The sequence below is a fragment of the Oncorhynchus mykiss genome, chromosome 10 (assembly GCF_013265735.2).
Source record: "Oncorhynchus mykiss isolate Arlee chromosome 10, USDA_OmykA_1.1, whole genome shotgun sequence".
In the NCBI taxonomy this organism is placed as follows: Eukaryota; Metazoa; Chordata; class Actinopteri; order Salmoniformes; family Salmonidae; genus Oncorhynchus; species Oncorhynchus mykiss.
Window position 1 is genome coordinate 12,610,539 of NC_048574.1, and position 21,209 is coordinate 12,631,747.

The window sequence follows — 21,209 nt, forward strand, 5'->3', positions numbered from 1 at the left end:
TAAGGCCTCCTTTTTGACCCTAACAAATTGTCTCTCATCACCTCCTGGCTATAGGACGTCAGTGACTTTAATCTAGGATAATTATCTACATCGTCCCAGTACTCTGAGGAGCCAAAGCAATACTGTCATATGAATGTGTTTATTTTCCCATCTGTTTTAGTGCTGGGATGGGACCTCGGTCAGTTTTGTTTTCTTAATTGCTGTTTGTTTTATTGTTCTGTGTGGGTTTGACTGAGATCAACCCGTCGTGGTTTGCTTATGGCGACATTCAGTACTTCAAGTATTTGTTGATGATACTCTGACAAGTTCAGATTCTCTGATATGCATTGAGCTTTAATTTTAAGATACAATCGCCATGAAACCTTTGTTAAATCATAGCAGAATTTCTAAAGATGTACAATTTGTAGAAAAACCTAAAAAGCAAACCAGATGGAGTTTATCCTAATGGCCAGAATGCTCTCCTTTCTCTCCTTTTTAGGTGAATATAATCCCCATCATCGCTAAAGCCGATACAATCTCCAAGAGCGAGCTCCATAAATTCAAGATTAAAATCATGAGTGAGCTGGTGAGCAACGGAGTCCAGATCTATCAGTTCCCCACAGATGACCACGCAGTCACAGAGATCAACTCCTCCATGAATGTGAGTCACTCACTCACTCACTGTTTTTCCTTCACTATAGGTGGTTTTAATATATGGTTTTATGGTTTTAATAGCTGCACATAGTTTCCTCCCTTTGAAACTTCCTCTGTGTACCGCATTGATATAGAATTGGTAGAGCAGCAAATCAGTTGATCTGGTCTGTCTGGCCTGTCTAGTGTCTACGGGACCCACCCTATAGATCTGTGTTCAGGCTAGATGGCCTCATTACCTGGGCTCTAGACAGTTTTGGCTTACCACTTCATTCTTGAGGTTGCTTTGATTAACGTGTTTTTCTCATGATGTAGGATCTCACTGGCCAGAGTAATTCTGGGAGAAATAGAGAACCATGTTATTAATCAGGCCAACAAGACATGCCTCTAAATACAGCTGGCCAGATGTTAAACACAGCCCACGTCAACACTGTTTTGGCCTAGAGTTATTCTTGTGTTGTCTATGGCAACGTTGTTACAACCAAAGTTTTATTCTAAATTAAACATTCATATTTTCTCTCCTGTTGTCTTTTTCCTCTCCTCCATGGCTGTCTGTCTAAGCAGTTACACCTGCTAGTAAACATGGCCATCTTGCCTCCCGAGTGGCGCAGTGGTCTAAGGCACTGCATCGCAGTGTTAGCTGTGCCACTAGAGATCCTGGTTTGAGTCCAGGCTCTGTCACAACCGGCCGCGACCAGGAGACCCATGGGGCGGCGCACAATTTGGCCCAGCGTCGTCCTGGGGAGTGTTTGGCCGGCAGGGATGTTCCTGTCCCATCGCACACTAGCGACTCCTGTGGTGGGCCGGGCGCAATGCACGCTGACACGTTTGCCAGGTGTACGGTGTTTCCTCCCACACATTAGTGCAGCTGGCTTCTGGGTAAAGTGGGCGTTGTGTCAAGAAGTAGTGCAGCTTGGCTGGGTTGTGTTTCGAAGGACGCACGGCTCTCGACCTTCGCCTCTCCCGATTCCGTACAGGAGTTGTAGCGATGGGACAGGACTGTAACTACCAATTGGATACCACGAAATTGGGGAGAAAAAGGGGTAAAAAATTTCAAACATGGCCATCTGTCTAAGCAGTTAGACCTGCCTAATAAATATGTTGACTAAGCTGTAAGGAAGGAGTGTAACCTGTGTGAGAGACAGATTGTTGTTTGGAAGCAGCTTTTGGTCAGAGCTGTTGACCTTTTGAACTCCTTCAGGCTCATCTCCCCTTCGCTGTGGTGGGGAGCGTCGAGGAGGTTAAAGTGGGAAACAAAACGGTGAGGGCCAGGCAGTACCCCTGGGGAGTAGTACAAGGTGAGTATCTCTCCTCTTTCTGTACCTCTTGGCTCCTCTTTCCATTTCAGGAGAAAACTGCTGCTCAGACAGATTCCCTAGTGTGTTGGGGAAATGGCATAGGCCGATGAATGCACTATTGGTAGTATTACTACAGGGACACTGCTACAATACATTGTTTGCTTTGTTTATAGACCTTCAGCTGTGGTTGACAGGGACTCTAAACGTTATAATTAGATTATGTCACAGAGCACTGCTGGTAGAATATTTTAACCCAGCTGGGAGTTTTCAGATTCAGAATGGTCTCTCCATTATCCTGTGCCCGTTGTTTCCATTCCCCAATCCTCCCAGGACAGTGGTTTCGTTTTATTTATAAACCCGGTCTCGTAGGAGAGCATTCCAATCAGTCGTTCCATGACGCCCGCCAACTGATTGTTAAAAAATTGTTTCTGTAGTTAGAATCAAGTAAGATTGGCATTCCTATAAACATTATTTTGTTGAAATGTAGTTTTATATCAGAGAAATTAGGCTAATTGAATGCACCCATATAATATTCAATAAATATAGTACAAAACATCTGATTTGGACTCAACTGTTTCCTACCAATGAATAAGACATTAGGAATCCATTTTTTGTCAAAAGCCACCCACGTACCCCCCACACCCCATGCCCATCCCACCTCAACAACCAGTACACAGTATCAGTTCTCTGTTTGACAAGTATGAAGCTGCAGCTTGGAGTATTGCTTCTCCTTACTATGTAATGTATTCCCTGTGAATCTGGTGATGTATCCCCCCCACTGAAATTAGTAATTAAAATCACTTGCATTATTTACAATAAAGTAGTGTGAAAGTAGCAGGTTTTGACCACTAGATGCCAGTGTTCCTGCTATACCTGCTACGCTCGTTTATCTATTTTGCTTGTCTCTTGTGTTTTATTAAATAAATCACAATTTTCTTTGCAACTTTGGGTAGAAAACCAATAGATTTGGATCATGATGAAAAGAAATGGTGTGGTCATCCTCAATTCAAGCCAGTCCTCCATGAAAGTAATTCCGTATGTCCTCCTTTCACGCTTAAACTGTGTCCAAGAAACGGCCCCTTTTGTGTGTGGTTTATTCCCTTCAAAAAAGTTATTGATTAGCTACTGTTAGGCCATTCCTGGAAAACAAGCAAACCATTAGGCTACAGCAGTTCTAATGGTTTACATGTTATGATCTTCAATGGTAAAAGTCCCCCACAGACACACACACACACACACACACACACACACACACACACACACACACACACACACACACACACACACACACACACACACTGTTTAGTGTTTCGCAATGGTATTGGGTTAAATGATAAATGTCACTATTCACCAAACATATAGAGCTATTTCCTGATCATTTTATTGAAAAACTCAAGACCATGTAATCAATTATTTTAAGGTTGTCACAACATTTTAGTTCCTAGCCTATTTCTCCATCAAAGTGTTGAGCTTGTAGGAAAAGTCTTCATATGACAATTGCATAGGGATAGCCATCTCAGAGAGCGGCCACTTGTTGGATTATTCAAGTAGAGTTGAGTTGAGTTGGGTTGAAGCATCAGGTTGCTATTAGGACAAACTGAATTGCTTTCATGGATGACTGGCTTGAATTGTAACCCTAACCCTTTTCTACAAGTTGAAAAGGAAATGTTGTCATCTATTTAATAAACACGAGTGTGGCGGTATTGCAGGACAGCGGCATCTAGTGATTAAAACCTGGTTCTTTCAAATGATCGTAAAACTTCAATTAAACGCTGAGGCTCAAATAGCCGCCTACAGTATCCCTTTAAATAGCCATGCAACGGCACACATTTCAGAAAATAAAAGCCTGTTTCAAATAAACGCAGTCTAAATTAAGTGTTTATGAAGTTACCATGAATTGTTTATGAGGTGTAATGGTTACTGAATTATTTAATGTAATAAATAATAATAATGACAAAAATATTATGGCTATCATCCGTTGGTTTTTATCGCCAGTAAGAACTGGTCCTTGCTATCCGGGATCCTTGGGACATCCTTACCCCCATTTTGAAGTTGAAAATGTAAATGGTTAGGTAAGAGTTAAGGTTAGGTTTAGGGTAAGGCCATGGGGTTAGGGTTTAGGGTAGGGATGTCAGTAAGAAAAAGCTAGCCATTGGTTGCTAACAGCAAGCACAAAAACAGTCAACAGCTTTGGGAGTACAGACCCCCAGAAAGTGTTAGTTCGCCCTCTAGTGGCGAAAGAAAGATCACCGAACATGCACAGTCAGAGGAGAATAATTATTCTGTCAAGGAAAATTTTTTATTATTCTGAAATGGAGGCATGCTAATACAAAAGAAACGTGACAATGTGTAAAGAAGACATTGATTAAAATGCTGGAAGTGAATGCTGGAATTGAACAGTTAACTATGCAAATGAGCAAAATATGTGTGCATTAAGGAAATAGACGCCAAGCTGAAATAGAAGCCTGTCTCTAAGCGCCTGTTGTGTTCAGTGATTTAGGCAACGCCGGGGCTATTCATTTAAGTTTTACGGTACTTTATGATAAATAATGCAAGCGACTTCAATTATTAATTCCCTGACCAGGGGAAAAGAACATCACCAGATTCACAGGGAATACATTACATAGTATGGAGATGCAATACTCCAAGCCACTGCTTCATTATACTTGTCAAACATGGAGAACTGATACTGTATACTGGTTGTAGGTGTGGGATTGGTGTGGAGGGTCTGGTCCGTGGGTGGCTTTTGACTCCCCCCAAAAATGTGATTTTAATTGCTAATTTCAGTGGGGGGGGATACATCACCAGATTCACAGGGAATACATTACATATTAAGGAGAAGCAATACTCCAAGCCGCAGCTTCATACTTGTCAAACAGAGAACTGATACTGTGTACTGGTTGTTGAGGTGGGATTGGCATGGGGTGTGGGGGGTACGTGGGTGGCTTTTGACAAAAAATGGAATCCTAATGTCTTACTCATTGGTATAAAGAAGTTTGGTCCAATTTGGATGTTGGTACTATATTTATTGAATATTTTCTGAATCCTATAAATTCAAATGGCCAATTCAGGAGCAATCAATTAACTTAAATTTTCAAATAATATTTGAACAAAATAATGTTTCACGAATGCTAATCGTATATGAGATAGTGGGTGTCGAAATCATGTTATGTTGTGTTTACTTGATTGAATCTCCATCGCTAAGATAGTCAGTTTTAGTCCGAGCCCCCTACCCCATAGGAAAACTGTTTTGATTGTTTTCCTAAGTCATTTGTGGGTTATTATAACCCAGAAACAGAGAAAGTCTTTACAAAAACAAAAATGACTTTTGAGGGCTTTTACTAATCTCACCCCAGGATCTCACTGCTGTTTTTTGTGACGCCCAGACGACTATGACAGATAGCAGACTTTCTGGTATTTCTTCCCTCCCAGCTATTTCTGTACTGTGTGTGTGTGTAATGTGTGAATCCCCTGCCCTGGTGGCTCAGGGTTTCTGGGGGCTTTGGGCAGGGGTCATCACCTCAGATCTCAGCGGGGAGAGTTTACCAGAGAGGTTGTTAGATGCCAGATGTCATCAACCATTTTTCCTCCTCAAATTCTTCAAAGTGGAGTTCATTTGTTTGTGTGTCATTTCTCCCTCAAACAGTATTTTCACAGTCTCTGTTTACTGAAGGATGTTTTACCCTCACGGTGTAGTGGCTATCATGTGGAATGTAATCATGTTCTGTGCGAAATGCCTCTCTAATTGGCACTATTTTTAGCAATATCCTTACATCCAGCACAGCGCTCACAGCTGGGGTTGATATTTAGTTCCACTATATCCTACAGTATACCACTGTAGCCCATGTGCTCCCTCTGGTCTTCTCCAGGGCAAATTCTTCCCCACTTATGTCAGTCAGAAAGCAGGAAATGCTTCCTGTCCCAGTCCACACAATGGGATGCATGAGAGAGCTTTTTCTCAGAGAGTTAGTGGAACATAAACATCCAGAAGTGTAATAATTAATGTACACGACCCTCTAGCTCAAGGGGGGGGGGGGGCAAATTACGGCCCGCCGGGCACTTCAATCCGGCCCGCGAGACATTAATAAAAACAAATATATTTTTGTCTCCCTTTTTGTCTCCCCAATTTCGTGGTATCCAATTGGTAGTTAGTCTTGTCTTATCGCTGCAACTCCCGTACAGATTTGGGAGAGGCGAAGGTCAAGAGCCATGTGTCCCCCGAAAGACATTAGTAACATAGGCTCATTGACATTGTATTGTATCTGTGCTGTCCCGTCCAGTGGAGAACGAGAGCCACTGTGACTTTGTGAAGCTGCGTGAGATGCTGATCAGGGTGAACATGGAGGATCTGAGAGAGCAGACCCACGCCAGACACTACGAGCTCTACCGACGCTGCAAACTGGAGGAGATGGGATTCACAGATACAGACCCCGACTGTCAGCCGTTCAGGTGAGGCAGCAAGGCTGAGAACAGAACACACAAACAAAAATCAAATCAAATTTTATTGGTCACATACACATGGTTAGCAGATGTTAATGCAAGTGTAGCAAAATGCTTGTGCTTCTAGTTCTGACAGTGCAGTAATATTTAACAATTCACCAACAACTATCTAATGCACACACATCTAAAGGGGTAAATGAGAATATGTACATATAAGTATATGGATGAGCGATGTCTGAGCGGCATAGGCAAGGTGCAATAGATGGTCTAAAATACAGAATATACATGTGATGTAAGATATGTAAACATTATTAAAGTGTCATTATTTAAAGTGGCATTGTTTAAAGTAACTAGTGATCCATTTATTAAAGTGTCCAGTGATCGGGTCTCAATGTAGGCAGCAGCCTCTCTGAGATAGTGATTCATGTTTAGCAGTCTGATGGCCTTGAAATTGAAAAACAGATTCTATTTCTCAGTCCCAGCTTTGATGCATCTGTACTGACCTCGCCTTCTGGATGGTAAGTGTGAACAGGCAGTGGCTCGGGTGGTTGTCGATGATCTTTTTGGCCTTCCTGTGGCATCAGGTGCTGTAGGTGTCATGGAGGGCAGGTAGTTTGCCCCCGGTGATGGTGTGTAGACCTCACCACCCTCTGGAGAGCCTTGTGGTTGAGGGCGGTGCAGTTGCCGTACCAAGCGGTGATACAGCCGACAGGTTGCTCTCGATTGTGCATCTGTAAAAGTTTGTCAGGGTTTTGGGTGACAAGTCAAATTTCTTCAGCCTCCTGAGGTTGAAGAGGCGCTGTTGCGCCTTCTTCACCACACTTTTTGTGTGGGTGGACCATTTCAATTTGTCTGTGAAATTAACAATCAAGCTAGTCATATGTTACTGGGGAAGTGGACCAATTAATCTCAGAGTTCAGCATGTAAAGATGCTCTTTCTGTGAGTGATTTAAAACCCTGTGTTCGTCAGAGGTGTACTGTAGTTAGGCTCAGATGTAGTAATCCATTTCTCTTTCTCTCTCTTCCCTGTCCACAGTCTCCAGGAGACCTATGAGGCCAAGAGGAAAGAGTTCATGGGAGACCTGCAGAAGAAAGAGGAGGAGATGCGACAGATGTTTGTCAACAAAGTGAAGGAGACTGAGGCAGAGCTGAAAGAGAAGGAGAGAGAGGTGAGAGTGTGGCTGCTGGCTGGGAATGGGGGATTGTGGGTGGGGGGGGGGTGAAATATTTCAGTAAATGGGTTTGCTGTCTTATTGAGGATTCAGTTCCATATACTGTAAATATGTCAGTGGTCTGCATACAGGTAACTGCCAAAAATAATGGGAATGTTATTTTGGCAGTAAATGAGGGATACAACAAATATTGAAAGCAGTTGTGCGGTTCCTGAGTTAAGTAATTAACATACCATCATGCTTAGGGTCATGTATAAAAATGCTGGGCAGGCCATTATTTTGGTCATCATGGCTATGCCCCCATCCACAGGGCATGAATGTCACTGAATGGTTTGATGAGCATGAAAACGATGTAAACCATATGGCATGGACATCACAGTCACCAGATCTCAAACCAATTGAACACTTATGGGAGATACTGGAGGGACGCCTGAGACAGCGGCAGCTGAGACCACCAACATCAAAAACACAAAATGATGGAATTTATTGTGTAAGAATCCCTCCAATAGAGTTCCAGACACTTGTAGAATGTATGGAAGATACATTGAAGCTGTTATGGCTTGTGGTGGCCAAATGTCCCATTAAGAGACTTTATGTTGGTGTTTCCTTTATTTTGGCAGCATGTAGATAAGGTGAGCTTGACATTGAAACCTACAGTGCCTTCAGAAAGTATTTACACCTCTTGACTTTTTCCACGTTTTGTTGTGTTTTAAGTTTATTAAATTGAGATTTGGTGTCACTGATCTACACACAATAGCCCATAACGTCAAAGTGGAATTGTGTTTTTAGAAATGTTTATAAATTAATAAAAAATGAAAAGCTGAAATGTCTTGCTTAACAAGTCACATAAGTAGCTTGGACTCACTATTAGGGGCAGCAGGTAGCCTAGTGGTTAGAGCATTGGGCCAGTAACCGAAAGGTTGCTGGATCAAATCCCCGAGATGTCAAGGTAAAGTTCTGTCGCTCTGCCCCTGAACAAGGCAGCTACTGTTCCCCAGAGGGCCGTCATTGTAAATAGAAATTTGTTCTTAACTGACTTGCCTAGTTAAATAAAGGTTTAAAAAAAGGACAAGGGAGTTTTTTTGATGATTAAAAGAAATGGAAAAGGGCTAATCACAGGAAAAATCCTAGAGGAAAACCTGGTTCAGTCTGCTTTCCACCAGACACCGGGAGACACATTCACCTTTCAGCAGGACAATAACCTAAAACACAAGGCCAAATATACACTGGAGTTGCTTACCAAGATGTCATTGAATGTTCCTGAGTGGCCTAGTTAGTTTTGACTTAAATCGTCTTGAAAATCTATGGCAAGACTTGAAAATGGTTTTCTAGCAATGATCAACAACCAACTTGACCGAGCATGAATACTTTTTTAAAGAATTATGGGTAAATACAATCCAGTGGTGCAAAGCTCTTAAAGATGTACAGCTGTAATTGCAGCCAAATGTGATTTTAACATGTCTTGACTCAGGAGGTTGAATATGTATCTGATCAAGATATGAGTGTTTAATTTTCTGTTAATAAAAAATAAAGTAAAACATTTTCTGCCACTTTGACATTAGAGTATTTTGTGTAGATCGTTGATTAAAAAAAGTAAATTAAATCCATTTTAATCACACTTTGTAACACAGGAAAATGTGGAAAAAGTCAAGGGGTGTGAATACTTTCTGAAGGCACTGTACATACAGTAAAATGTAACAGGGCATGTTTATACCTGTGCAGAACTTTCAATATGTGATTGGATTGTGGATCAAGTTTTAGCTCTTGGCCTGATAGCATCTCTTTCTGCCGCTATCAGTTACACAACAAGTTTGAGCAGCTGAAGCACATGCACCAGGAGGAGAAGAGGAAGGTGGAGGAGAAGAGGCGAGACCTGGAGGAGGAAATTAACACCTTCAACCGCAGGAAAGTGGCAGCTGAGACATTGTCCTTAGCCCAGCCACTCAAGAAGGACAAGGACAAAAAAAAGTAAGTGCTTTCCATTCATCTCTTTTCATCTCCCTCTCTCTCCCTATATTCCTCCCAAACCTCAACCTCTCTTACGTTAGGTTTAGCTTTCACACCCTTTTTCCCCAAGAGGAGCAAATTGAGATCGCAGGGAGTAGTGGATTGACTTAAACTATGTGAGAAGCAGAAGCTGTAAAGAGCTGGCTGAGTCCGTGTCCTGATCATATGTGGTATTCTTCTCTGCTCCCCCTAAGTTCCATACCAAGGTGCAGTGTTTATTGTATACTGAAATAGAGTTATGTGAATATGAGCAGACATGGAAAATACCTAAACTTTGCAGCTCCTGGTTGGAGAGGCAGGTTCTCTGTGAGGCAACATCTAGTAGTGGATAATACACTGTGGTGTACCTAATAAACTGAGTACTGAGTTTATATACAAGTATGTGGACTTCCTTTCAAATTAATGGATTATGCTATGTCAGCCACACCAGTTGCTGACAGCTGTATAGAATCTAGCACACAGCCATAGCTAAACATTGGCAGTAGAATGGCCTGTACTGAAGAGCTCAGTGACTTTCAACTTGGCACTGTCATAGGAGGCCACCTTTCCAACAAGTCAGTTTGTCAAATTTCTGGCCTGCTAGAGATGCACCGGTCATTTGTAAGGGCTGTTATTGTGAAGTGGAAACTTCTAGGAGGAACAGCGGCTCAGACGCGAGGTGGTAGGCCACACAAGCTCACAGAACAGGACCGCTGTTCTCGGTTGCAACACTGACTACCGAGTTCCAAACTGCCGCTGGAAGCAACATCAGCACAAGAACTGTTTGTTGGGAGCTTTGTGAGCAGTCGCACGCACACAAGCCTAAGTAACACAATGCTCAATGTCAAGCATTGGCTAGAGTGGTGTAAAGCTCACCGCAATTGGACTCTAGAGCAGTGGAAACGCGTTCTCTGGAGTGATGAATCACGCTACCCGCCCCAATGCATAGTGCCAACTGTACAGTTTGGTGGAGGGGGAATAATGGTCTGGGGCTGTTGACCATGGTTCGGGCTAGGCCCCTTAGTTCCAGTAAAGGGAAATCTTAACGCTTCAGCATACAATGACATTCTAGATGATTCTGTTCGGGGAAGGCCTTTTCCTGTTTCAGCATCACAATGCCCCAGTGCACAAAGCGAGGTCCATACAGAAGTGGTTTGTCGAGATTGGTGTAGAAGAACTTGGCTGGCCTGCACAGAGCCCTGACCTCAACCCCATCGAACACCTTTGGGATGAATTGGAACGCCAACTGTGAGCCAGGACTAATCGCCCAACATCCGTGCCCGACCTCACTAATGCTCTTGTGGCTGAATGGAAGCAAATCCCCACATCTAGGGGAAAACCTTCCCAGAACAGTGGAGGCTGTTATGGCAGCAAATGGCAGACCAACTCCATATTAATGCCCAAGATTTTGGAATGAGATGTTCGACAAGCAGGTGTCTGCATACTTTGGGCCATGTAGTGTATGTGCAATGGCAGTTATATTAGTGAAACAGTTGATCCATTTTGGGTTTAGTCTGACAGATTCTGTACTTCCAGAGGTAGTGCTTGGATTTTTTTAACTACATTATTGTAGGCCAAAGGAATGTTTTAGTTGAGAAACCCCGTTTTTATGTTAGAACTTTACATTTACAGTGCCATAAAGGGTTTTTCTTCACAATGGGTTTGAAGGGCTCCCTCCCTTGACAGCTCTGAGAATTGCCACTCTTTCATTTATTCTGCTGTACTGAAGCTATGATTCTCTGAGGGACAATCCACTTATTTTCTCTATTCTTTCATTTCACTTTCATTATACTTTACCTTCATGAAGTCAGACATTTTTCTGAAAGAATGTGAATGTGGTATGCATTTTCACTGCATGATTTCACTGCAGTGTTTTCATTCACTTTATTTTGTCATTGTCATTTCCTTTGTAATTTTCTTTCAGTTAATATACGGGCCCAAGCCAACCATGGATTTGTCTTCCATCGTCATAGCGACGTCAACGTTTATTTTCTATACATTCCTTCATGACAATGTACACATGGACCAAAGATGCTGATGGGACAGGATATGAAGAGATTGAGCGAGAGAGCTGACTCGCTGAAAGGGGCCATTCCCTTCTAGGATCATTCATGTTATGATTTGTCTTTCTTTCTTTTTTAAATACATTTTGTTCGGTTTTTCTTTTTCTTGTTTGAGACTTACTGATCTGTTTTGCTCACCATCACAGAAGGCACAACAAATCATGGACTTTCAACATGCAATGCTTTTTGGTACTGACATGTATTACCTTGTTCTCCCATGTTGTCAGTTAATGTAATGTTAATAGCTAAGCATTTACTGGTAGTGTAGGTGGACTCAACTCACCACCAGCCATACACCAGTGTTCCTCTATCTGACGTTAGACAGTGGCCATACACCAGTGTTCCTCTATCTGACGTTAGACAGTGGCCATACACCAGTGTTCCTCTATCTGACGTTAGACAGTGGCCATACACCAGTGTTCCTCTATCTGACGTTAGACAGTGGCCATACACCAGTGTTCCTCTATCTGACGTTAGACAGTAGCCATACACCAGTGTTCCTCTATCTGACGTTAGACAGTGGCCATACACCAGTGTTCCTCTATCTGACGTTAGACAGTGGCCATACACCAATGTTCCTCTATCTGACGTTAGACAGTGGCCATACACCAGTGTTCCTCTATCTGACGTTAGACAGTGGCCATACACCAGTGTTCCTCTATCTGACGTTAGACAGTGGCCATACACCAGTGTTCCTCTATCTGACATTAGACAGTGGCCATACACCAGTGTTCCTCTATCTGACGTTAGACAGTGGCCATACACCAGTGTTCCTCTATCTGACGTTAGACAGTGGCCATACACCAGTGTTCCTCTATCTGACGTTAGACAGTGGCCATACACCAGTGTTCCTCTATCTGACGTTAGACAGTGGCCATACACCTTATAGTGTGGGGGTCTGAATTCTGTGCCAAACTAGACCAGACCGTAGTCATGAATAGTAGTAACAAAACTGATATAAGTACAATACCTGTATATTTATATTTTTGCAAACACGTATATGTAGGTACCATCGAGTAAACTAGTCCTAAAATATACAATAAATACTGGTGCTGTTTTATATTCATCCAGAAACATGTATGTGAATATTCTGAGCTTACGTGGCTTTATTAAAATGTATATGATGAAGCACATAATGCTGTATGTTTGTGATGTACCATAAGCCATTGATGTGAGAAGTCAGTTTACACTACCCATATGCAAAGCAGCGTCTAATAGAGGCCACGACTTGCAGTAGAAATGTTTACATCGAAAGGCTAGAAGAAAGATGTACTCACTTTTTATTGGAAATAAATGCAAGCCCTCGCCTTGGATGTGTCCCTATCCCATGATTTATTTGATTAAGAGAACTAGTGTGTAGTTCGAGAGAGACGACAGCTGTTATTTTTGCATACCTGCTCAATACCCCCTTTGAGAAGTTGTTCAGTAGGTAAGTTTAGGCCAATAGAAATGGAGAGCTCATGGTATCCATGCAGTAAGGAGTAGCCCTCTGGTTTTAACCTTTCCTTTTGGGAAATGGGCCATGACCAATGGTTGAAAGAGGATGTTACTCTGTGCTCTACCCCACCACATGCTGACCTCTGCAGTGGGTTAGCCCTCAGCTGCTGGGTGAGGTTCGTGCTGTGCCTGTGTCATCCAGACAGTTACAGCTCACTGATGACCCTGTCGTACTCCTCCCAGCTAACCTCAAAGCACTTCCCTATTGAAGGGTTCTTTTAACTACTTCATTTGAAAAATATTATTTGTTAGGCCTTTATGAGCAAATGTCAATTTCAACCGAAGGCTTTTGTTGGCATAACTCCATGTCATTTGCTTTAAGCTACTGCCTTTTCAAATCACAAGTTGCATTATGATGGGATGAAAGATGTGCTTTGTACGTGTCTTATTGGATTTGGGAGGGGGAACATTTATTTACTGGATTGTAAGAGGTTTGAGCAGGAATTCTATTTTCTCCTGAGGGCAAATTCAAAAATATGATTATAAAACCCAACCCAAAGTAGAACAGAGCTCTGTCATCCATTTACCAACATGACCAATTGAAATGGCAGACTATATTGCGTAATCATGTGTATGGAATTCAGTTATTTTGCCAGTTTGGAAAAGGTGGAAAGGGATGATGGCTTATGGATAATTATCATTAACAAGTGTGATCATGAAATGTAATGTTTCTCTGCTATAGCTTCATTCTGGGGACAAAAGAGTAACATAGCTGATTTATCAGAAACGACCGAAGAGATCGTCACACAATTTGGAAAACCGTAACATCAATGACAATGTATTAGACAGCATTACAATACTCCACTGTATCCCAAACCGAAGTTCCATGCTAGTGGTAAATAAAGAAGCACGTGTTATAACACTACCTCACATTGCTTCTGAGATGTGACCACCTTTAAATGAATAATAAAACGTCTTTGCAGCACATTGTCACTTGTAAATAAAGCATTTTGTAAAATTAGTTAGTGAATAACTTGGAGGTCAACAGAACAAACATGTTTTAGAACAAGGAAGTAAAAACTAAAAATATTGTATATAAAAAGCTCTAAATAGGTAAGGAAGAGGCAGTTCCACGTTCATGATAAAGTATTCTATGTCCTCAATCGCAAAATATAAACACAAACCCCCACACATGCACTCAGACCTGTTCATCAGTCCAACAGGATATTGGCTCACATTCTGGTGGGCCTCATGGGGGACCCCGCTGACCTCCAGAACCAACACGTCATTGTATAGGCACCCAAAACCATCGTAGAACTTGTGTCTCCTGGTCTGCCTGAGTCCCAGTCTCCCTGCAGGCCCCCTCATCATCCTGGTGCTGCTTGGTCATGTTAAAATATGTACACTTCTGTGGCTAGCAGGGAGAACTCCAGGCTGGTGAGGTACTGTATTATTTGTCAACCATCTCCTTGCAGTGGATGCTCTGAATCTGGCGCAGAAAAACAAACATCACAAGAGATTTTGTCAAATGAAAACACATGATAGATGTAGTTAATTGTGTGTGGGGGTTCCATGTTTTAAACTCAACTGTAAAAAATAAAATATATTGATAGACATACAGTATGGTATGAACCAACCAGGAACATAGACAGACCTGTCTTATTGATAAAGTGAGAACAAAGGTGTTATTGTGAACTGAATATATACACACACACAGTACCACTCAAAGGTTTGGACACACCTACTCATTCAAGGGTTTTTCTTTATTTTTACTATATTATACATTGTAGAATAATAGTGAAGACATCAAAACTATGAAATAACACAGTAACCAAGAAAGTGTTAAACAAATAAAAGAAACAAGCATTTATTTGGTCTGCAATCTGAGGCTGGTAACTAATGAACTGATCCTCTGTAGCAGAGGTAACTCTGGGTCTTTCCTGTGGCGGTCCTCATGAGAGCCAGTTTCATCATAGCAGAGGTAACTCTGGGTCTTTCCTGTGGCGGTCCTCATGAGAGCCAGTTTCATCACAGCAGAGGTAACTCTGGGTCTTTCCTGTGGCGGTCCTCATGAGAGCCAGTTTCATCACAGTGCTTGATGGTTTTTGCGACTGTACTTGAAACAACATTTTCCAGATTGACTGACCTGCATGTCTTAATGTAATGATGGACTGTCGTTTCTCTTTGCTTATTGGAGCTGTTCTTGTCATAATATGGAGTTGGTCTTTTACCAAATATGGCTATCTTCTGTATACCACCTCTACCTTGTCACAACAACTGATTGTCTCAAACACATTAAGGAAAGAAATTCCAGATATTAACTTTTAATAAGGCCTTCCCGGTGACTACCTCATGAAGCTGGTTGAGAGAATGCCAAGAGTGTACACAGCTGTTATCAAGGCAACGGGTGGCTACTTTGAAGAATCTCAAATATATTTTGATTTGTTTAACACCTTCTTGGTTACTGTGTTATTTCATAGTATTGATGTCTTCACTATTATTCTACAATGTAGAAAATAGTAAAAATAAATAAAAACACTGGAATGAGTAGGTGTGGCCGAAACATTTGACTGTGTGAGGGGTGGCGATAGCGGCAAAGAGAGGCGTTGCGTGTCTTACCTATGTTTTCCTCAGCAGATCGGCGAAGACGGAGAACCAGTCTGGGGTGAGTCTCTCCAACTCCAAGGTAATGATGGCCAAGGCCAGTGTGGAGCCTTTGAAATGCGACAGCTGGTGGCAGGCCATACAGTGCTGCACATGCCTGGTCCACAATGCCACCTGGAAGCAAGGCCTCTTCTGAGTCTCAGGACCCATGGTAGGAAGGTGGGGATGTCTAGAGATCAACGGCATTGAACTGCAATCATACAGAAAAATGGAGACCAAAATTCCTACATATCCACCCACCGTTTAATTCATTCAATCATCACCAATTCATATCGATCATGGACAATTTTCCACTTCTTCCCTTTACCAGCCATTCCCATATAACATTGCAATCTTAATAACCCCCCCCCCCCCCCCAATGTGTTACGGTGGAAAGTATGTGCCAATATCCCTATAGATAGTACCCATTGTGATTTGAAAGACAATGGAGACATGACTACACCAAATCACATTTTATTGGTTGCATACACTTTATTTAAGTTCAATGCAAGGTACATTTTCAGGGGAATGTAATTGTGAAATACTTATTGTTGGAAAGTATTTATTTGAAAAGTATTAAGAGGAAATTTATTTGTATTTTACTAGAATTTTTTTTATGTATCATGTTTCTTTTTTTAAATTCTACAACACTTTTTGTATTTTGTAATAATATTACCTATTGTGAGCTAGGACAATATGGAATAGTTCGTATGGATTACACTATAATCTACACACAACTAACTGGTGTTCATCAACCTCTGAAATATTTTAGTATTCAGCGCAATGTTATGTTGTTATAATTTGAGGACATTTTTCCTTTGGCCCTGGTTTGAAACAACACTAAACACTAATTCACACAGACAGAATTCTATTCCAGAGTGTTTTGGCCAATGGTTGTGGTTTGTGAAGATAACATTGCAGAGACGTCTTACATTAAAACAAAGAAAGATTTAAGATGGAAATAACTATTACTAAAGGATTAAATATGTCTGGTAGTGCAATTAGTATTTAATGCTTATTTGACTTCCAGTTTGTAGAGTGTAGTATAAAGTATGGATCTTTCCAAGAAGTCAAACTCCAGTGTTCCAAATCTGAAAATATGCAGCATGGAATTTAACTAGACTAAATGTGCATACCTGACCGCATGGTACTATTCCAGTTCATCTAGGCCAGTGGTATTCGAAGTCTGGATTGTGACCCCAGGGGGAACTGCAGTGGGGTTGCCAAAATTATGATATACATTTTTTTGGAACAAAAAAATGAAGAGTACAGATTATTGTATGGGACAATATACAAATGTTTTTGAGAAAGATAATTAGAAAAATGCTATTTCATTTAGTAAATATATTTATTGGTTTCTTTTCATTTTGATAAGAGATGAAAATGTAATGAATTAAAGGTTATTGGTTGATGTAAAAATCGGAATATACCGATTTAAGGTCGTGCCATTAGATTTGGGGTGGGTTTGCAAGTAATTCTTATAGAAAAAAAATGAGGTCCCTAGAAATTCTGGCTGAAAAAAAAATGGGGTTCCCGCTGAACATTTTTGAATAACACTGATCTAGGTTATGCGTTTTGTTAAGATTGTACTTGGGAGTGGGTTAGACAAATTCTATATCAAATGGCTCTCCCTTTGTTAGCAACCAGGGTTCTACTTTACAGTCAGATAAGTGCCTTGGCCTGATCTATGATCTACAGAGCACTCAATCCCCATGTTTTAGACAACAGCTTTCCAATGGTGTCAAGTGTGGACAGAGACATATCACAGGGGGGCACAAGTCAAATCAATGCACAATTTATAGGACCAATTCTCCAAGGGGGGGGAGAAGTTAACAATGGACATCTTTGACGAGATGAAGTGTGTGTGTCCCTTGTGCTTTTCTACTGCTGTGTGAGCCCTTCAAAGCAGCGAGGACGTTTTAACGGCTACTTACCATGCAAAGGAAGTCGATTGGTGTCGTGGCGTACAGGTCCCAGTTCAGCTCATCTAGTATAAAACTCTCCATGCAAAGAATCTCAGCTATTGAAAAGTTGCATCCGCTCTGCACAACAAGGTCCTTGACTGACCCAATCACCTGCTTCAACAGACAGCAACAAGGAAGCCAATAAATGTATTGTATTAAACAAACATTGTGTTGTTTTTTGATCGATTATAAGAAAGAATACACTTGTTCTGTGTTTACTGTTAAATTATGTTTTGATGTTAAATTTACAAGAGATTAAAAAATCCCACCTCATCCTCCTTGTAGATTCTAATCTTAAAGACTGGCACTTTACGTTGCTTCTTGAAAGCTCCTGGGTTCTTCAACGTGACCTTGGTGCTGGCCAGGCTTCTCCACCACCTGAGAGGGACACACTGTTTAGTGTTACAGGCCATGACATTTACAATGAGATTATGATATGCGTCACAGAGTTGCTAAACACAATTGAAGATTTCAAAAAAATCATAGGCTACATTGAACATCCACGTCATAAATACTTTGTAACAAAACCCTGTCTGAAATGTATTAGGTTACAGTGTCCAATCAAAAATAGCACTAGTATTTGTTTTCTTCCTCGCAAAAGGTTAAACTTGTCACTTGTCCCACGCTAGAATTTCAAATTTGTATAGAGTGAATACACAATTCTAAACACCTGATTTCTGAACAGAATATACCCACTGAATGGATTGTGGATAAGGTCCGAAGTGATTTGTCAACAGTGTAGCTACAAGCTCCTAAAGCGCTCCATTGATGGATTGAATACAGGAAATCAAGAAATACGCGTTATATTTTTGTAAACAATGCACGCCATTTTCTGCTTTTTTTGCGCGCGGTGTACAAAAACATTGCACATTTTTAAAGTAATGTAATCTAAGTTCTGCGCAAAGCTACTTTGGTTTATTATGCACAAAACAGAACACACAACATGGGTGGGATAGTGAGCAGCTGGTCGCAGCTACAGCCAATTATTGCATGCTGAGCTCTTTCTACCTATTTCTTCAATCAATCAGTCTTCCTACCTCTTCCGTTCGAAATGCAGGTATGTTATTCTTTGACAACAGGCGTATTTATGTTCAAGTTTTAATCTTCCATGTTTACCATAGCAAAATGATTAAATCAAACAAGATGGAATGTTGTCAGTAAAATATTGCAGGATATGGCAGGGTCTACAGTCAATCACGGACTACAGGAAGAAATCCAGCCCAGTCACGGACCAGGATGTCCTGCTCCCAGGCAGACTAAACAACTTTTTTGCCCGCTTTGAGGACAATACAGTGCCACTGACACAGCCGGCAACGAAAACATGCGGTCTCTCCTTCACTGCAGCCGAGGTGAGTAAGACATTTAAACGTGTTAACCCTCGCAAGGCTGCAGGCCCAGACGGCATCCCCAGCCGCGCCCTCAGAGCATGCGCAGACCAGCTGGCCGGTGTGTTTACGGACATATTCAATCAATCCCTATACCAGTCTGCTGTTCCCACATGCTTCAAGAGGGCCACCATTGTTCCTGTTCCCAAGAAAGCTAAGGTAACTGAGCTAAACGACTACCGCCCCGTAGCACTCACTTCCGTCATCATGAAGTGCTTTGAGAGACTAGTCAAGGACCATATCACCTCCACCCTACCTGACACCCTAGACCCACTCCAATTTGCTTACCGCCCAAATAGGTCCACAGACGATGCAATCTCAACCACACTGCACACTGCCCTAACCCATCTGGACAAGAGGAATACCTATGTGAGAATGCTGTTCATTGACTACAGCTCGGCATTCAACACCATAGTACCCTCCAAGCTCGTCATCAAGCTCGAGACCCTGGGTCTCGACCCCGCCCTGTGCAACTGGGTACTGGACTTCCTGACGGGCCGCCCCCAGGTGGTGAGGGTAGGCAACAACATCTCCTCCCCGCTGATCCTCAACACTGGGGCCCCACAAGGGTGCGTTCTGAGCCCTCTCCTGTACTCCCTGTTCACCCACGACTGCGTGGCCACGCACGCCTCCAACTCAATCATCAAGTTTGCGGACGACACAACAGTGGTAGGCTTGATTACCAACAACGACGAGACGGCCTACAGGGAGGAGGTGAGGGCCCTCGGAGTGTGGTGTCAGGAAAATAACCTCACACTCAACGTCAACAAAACTAAGGAGATGATTGTGGACTTCAGGAAACAGCAGAGGGAACACCCCCCTATCCACATCGATGGAACAGTAGTGGAGAGGGTAGCAAGTTTTAAGTTCCTCGGCATACACATCACAGACAAACTGAATTGGTCCACTCACACAGACAGCATTGTGAAGAAGGCGCAGCAGCGCCTCTTCAACCTCAGGAGGCTGAAGAAATTTGGCTTGTCACCAAAAGCACTCTCAAACTTCTACAGATGCACAATCGAGAGCATCCTGGCGGGCTGTATCACCGCCTGGTACGGCAACTGCTCCGCCCTCAACCGTAAGGCTCTCCAGAGGGTGGTGAGGTCTGCACAACGCATCACCGGGGTCAAACTACCTGCCCTCCAGGACACCTACACCACCCGATGTCACAGGAAGGCCATAAAGATCATCAAGGACATCAACCACCCGAGCCACTGCCTCTTCACCCCGCTATCATCCAGAAGGCGAGGTCAGTACAGGTGCATCAAAGCTGGGACCGAGAGACTGAAAAACAGCTTCTATCTCAAGGCCATCAGACTGTTAAACAGCCACCACTAACATTGAGTGGCTGCTGCCAACACACTGACACTGACTCAACTCCAGCCACTTTAATAATGGGAATTGATGGGAAATGATGTAAATATATCATTAGCCACTTTAAACAATGCTACCTTATATAATGTTACTTACCCTACATTATTCATCTCATATGCATACGTATATACTGTACTCTATATCATCGACTGTATCCTTATGTAATACATGTATCACTAGCCACTTTAAACTATGCCACTTTGTTTACATACTCACCTCATTTGTACATACTGTACTCGATACCATCTACTGTATCTTGCCTATGCTGCTCTGTACCTCACTCATTCATATATCCTTATGTACATATTCTTTATCCCCTTACACTGTGTACAAGACAGTAGTTTTGGAATTGTTAGTTAGATTACTTGTTGGTTATTACTGCATTGTCGGAACTAGAAGCACAAGCATTTCGCTACACTCGCATTAACATCTGCTAACCATGTGTATGTGACAAATACAATTTGATTTGATTTGGATAGCTCACACTTAATTCCATGCAGTCTTATACTGACAAACACACAAAAAAACAGCATAAACACGGGAAAAAAATAAATATAAATAAAGCCACCACAATAAGAGAACCCAAATCCAGCCCCTATGCCTACCTTTTCGTCATGCCAGGGGTCAAAGATACGAGAACAGTCATAAAACGTCGAACCTCCACCGAAAATGGACCTACAAAATGTACTGTAATAAGTATCAAATAATATATTATTTGAGCTACTTTTTGTATGTGCATGAAATCAAGTTATTATTCTGAGTATTGTTTTCAAACGGAAACCTAATCAGGTTGTTTTCCTTCAGTACTCTCTTGAGA

At 42.0% G+C, this 21,209-nt stretch overlaps 1 protein-coding gene and 1 long non-coding RNA gene across 5 annotated transcripts in view; one reads left to right on the forward strand and one right to left on the reverse strand.

The window, feature by feature from the left end:
• LOC110533358 (septin-8-A) overlaps positions 1–17,906 on the forward strand; it is a 47,131-nt gene extending 29,225 nt beyond the window's left edge. The window contains exons 5-10 of one of the 4 annotated variants that reach the window (XM_021617476.2): positions 479–640; positions 1,832–1,928; positions 6,209–6,377; positions 7,405–7,537; positions 9,339–9,508; positions 15,664–17,906. In XM_021617476.2, the coding sequence (XP_021473151.1) occupies positions 479–640; positions 1,832–1,928; positions 6,209–6,377; positions 7,405–7,537; positions 9,339–9,508; positions 15,664–15,826 (894 nt within the window). In that variant the 3' untranslated portion in view covers positions 15,827–17,906. Of the gene's footprint in view, positions 1–478; positions 641–1,831; positions 1,929–6,208; positions 6,378–7,404; positions 7,538–9,338; positions 9,513–11,450; positions 12,901–15,663 lie in introns of those variants that run through there. The other 3 variants (XM_036989713.1, XM_036989712.1, XM_021617477.2) reach the window with 3 other exon arrangements.
• LOC110533359 lies at positions 13,472–17,742 on the reverse strand. The gene is made up of 3 exons (XR_002474953.2): positions 17,604–17,742; positions 15,646–15,880; positions 13,472–14,515 (listed from the first exon to the last, which is right to left on the reverse strand). It is a non-coding gene; the product is annotated as an uncharacterized LOC110533359 (long non-coding RNA).
• Positions 17,907–21,209: the final 3,303 nt, after the last annotated feature.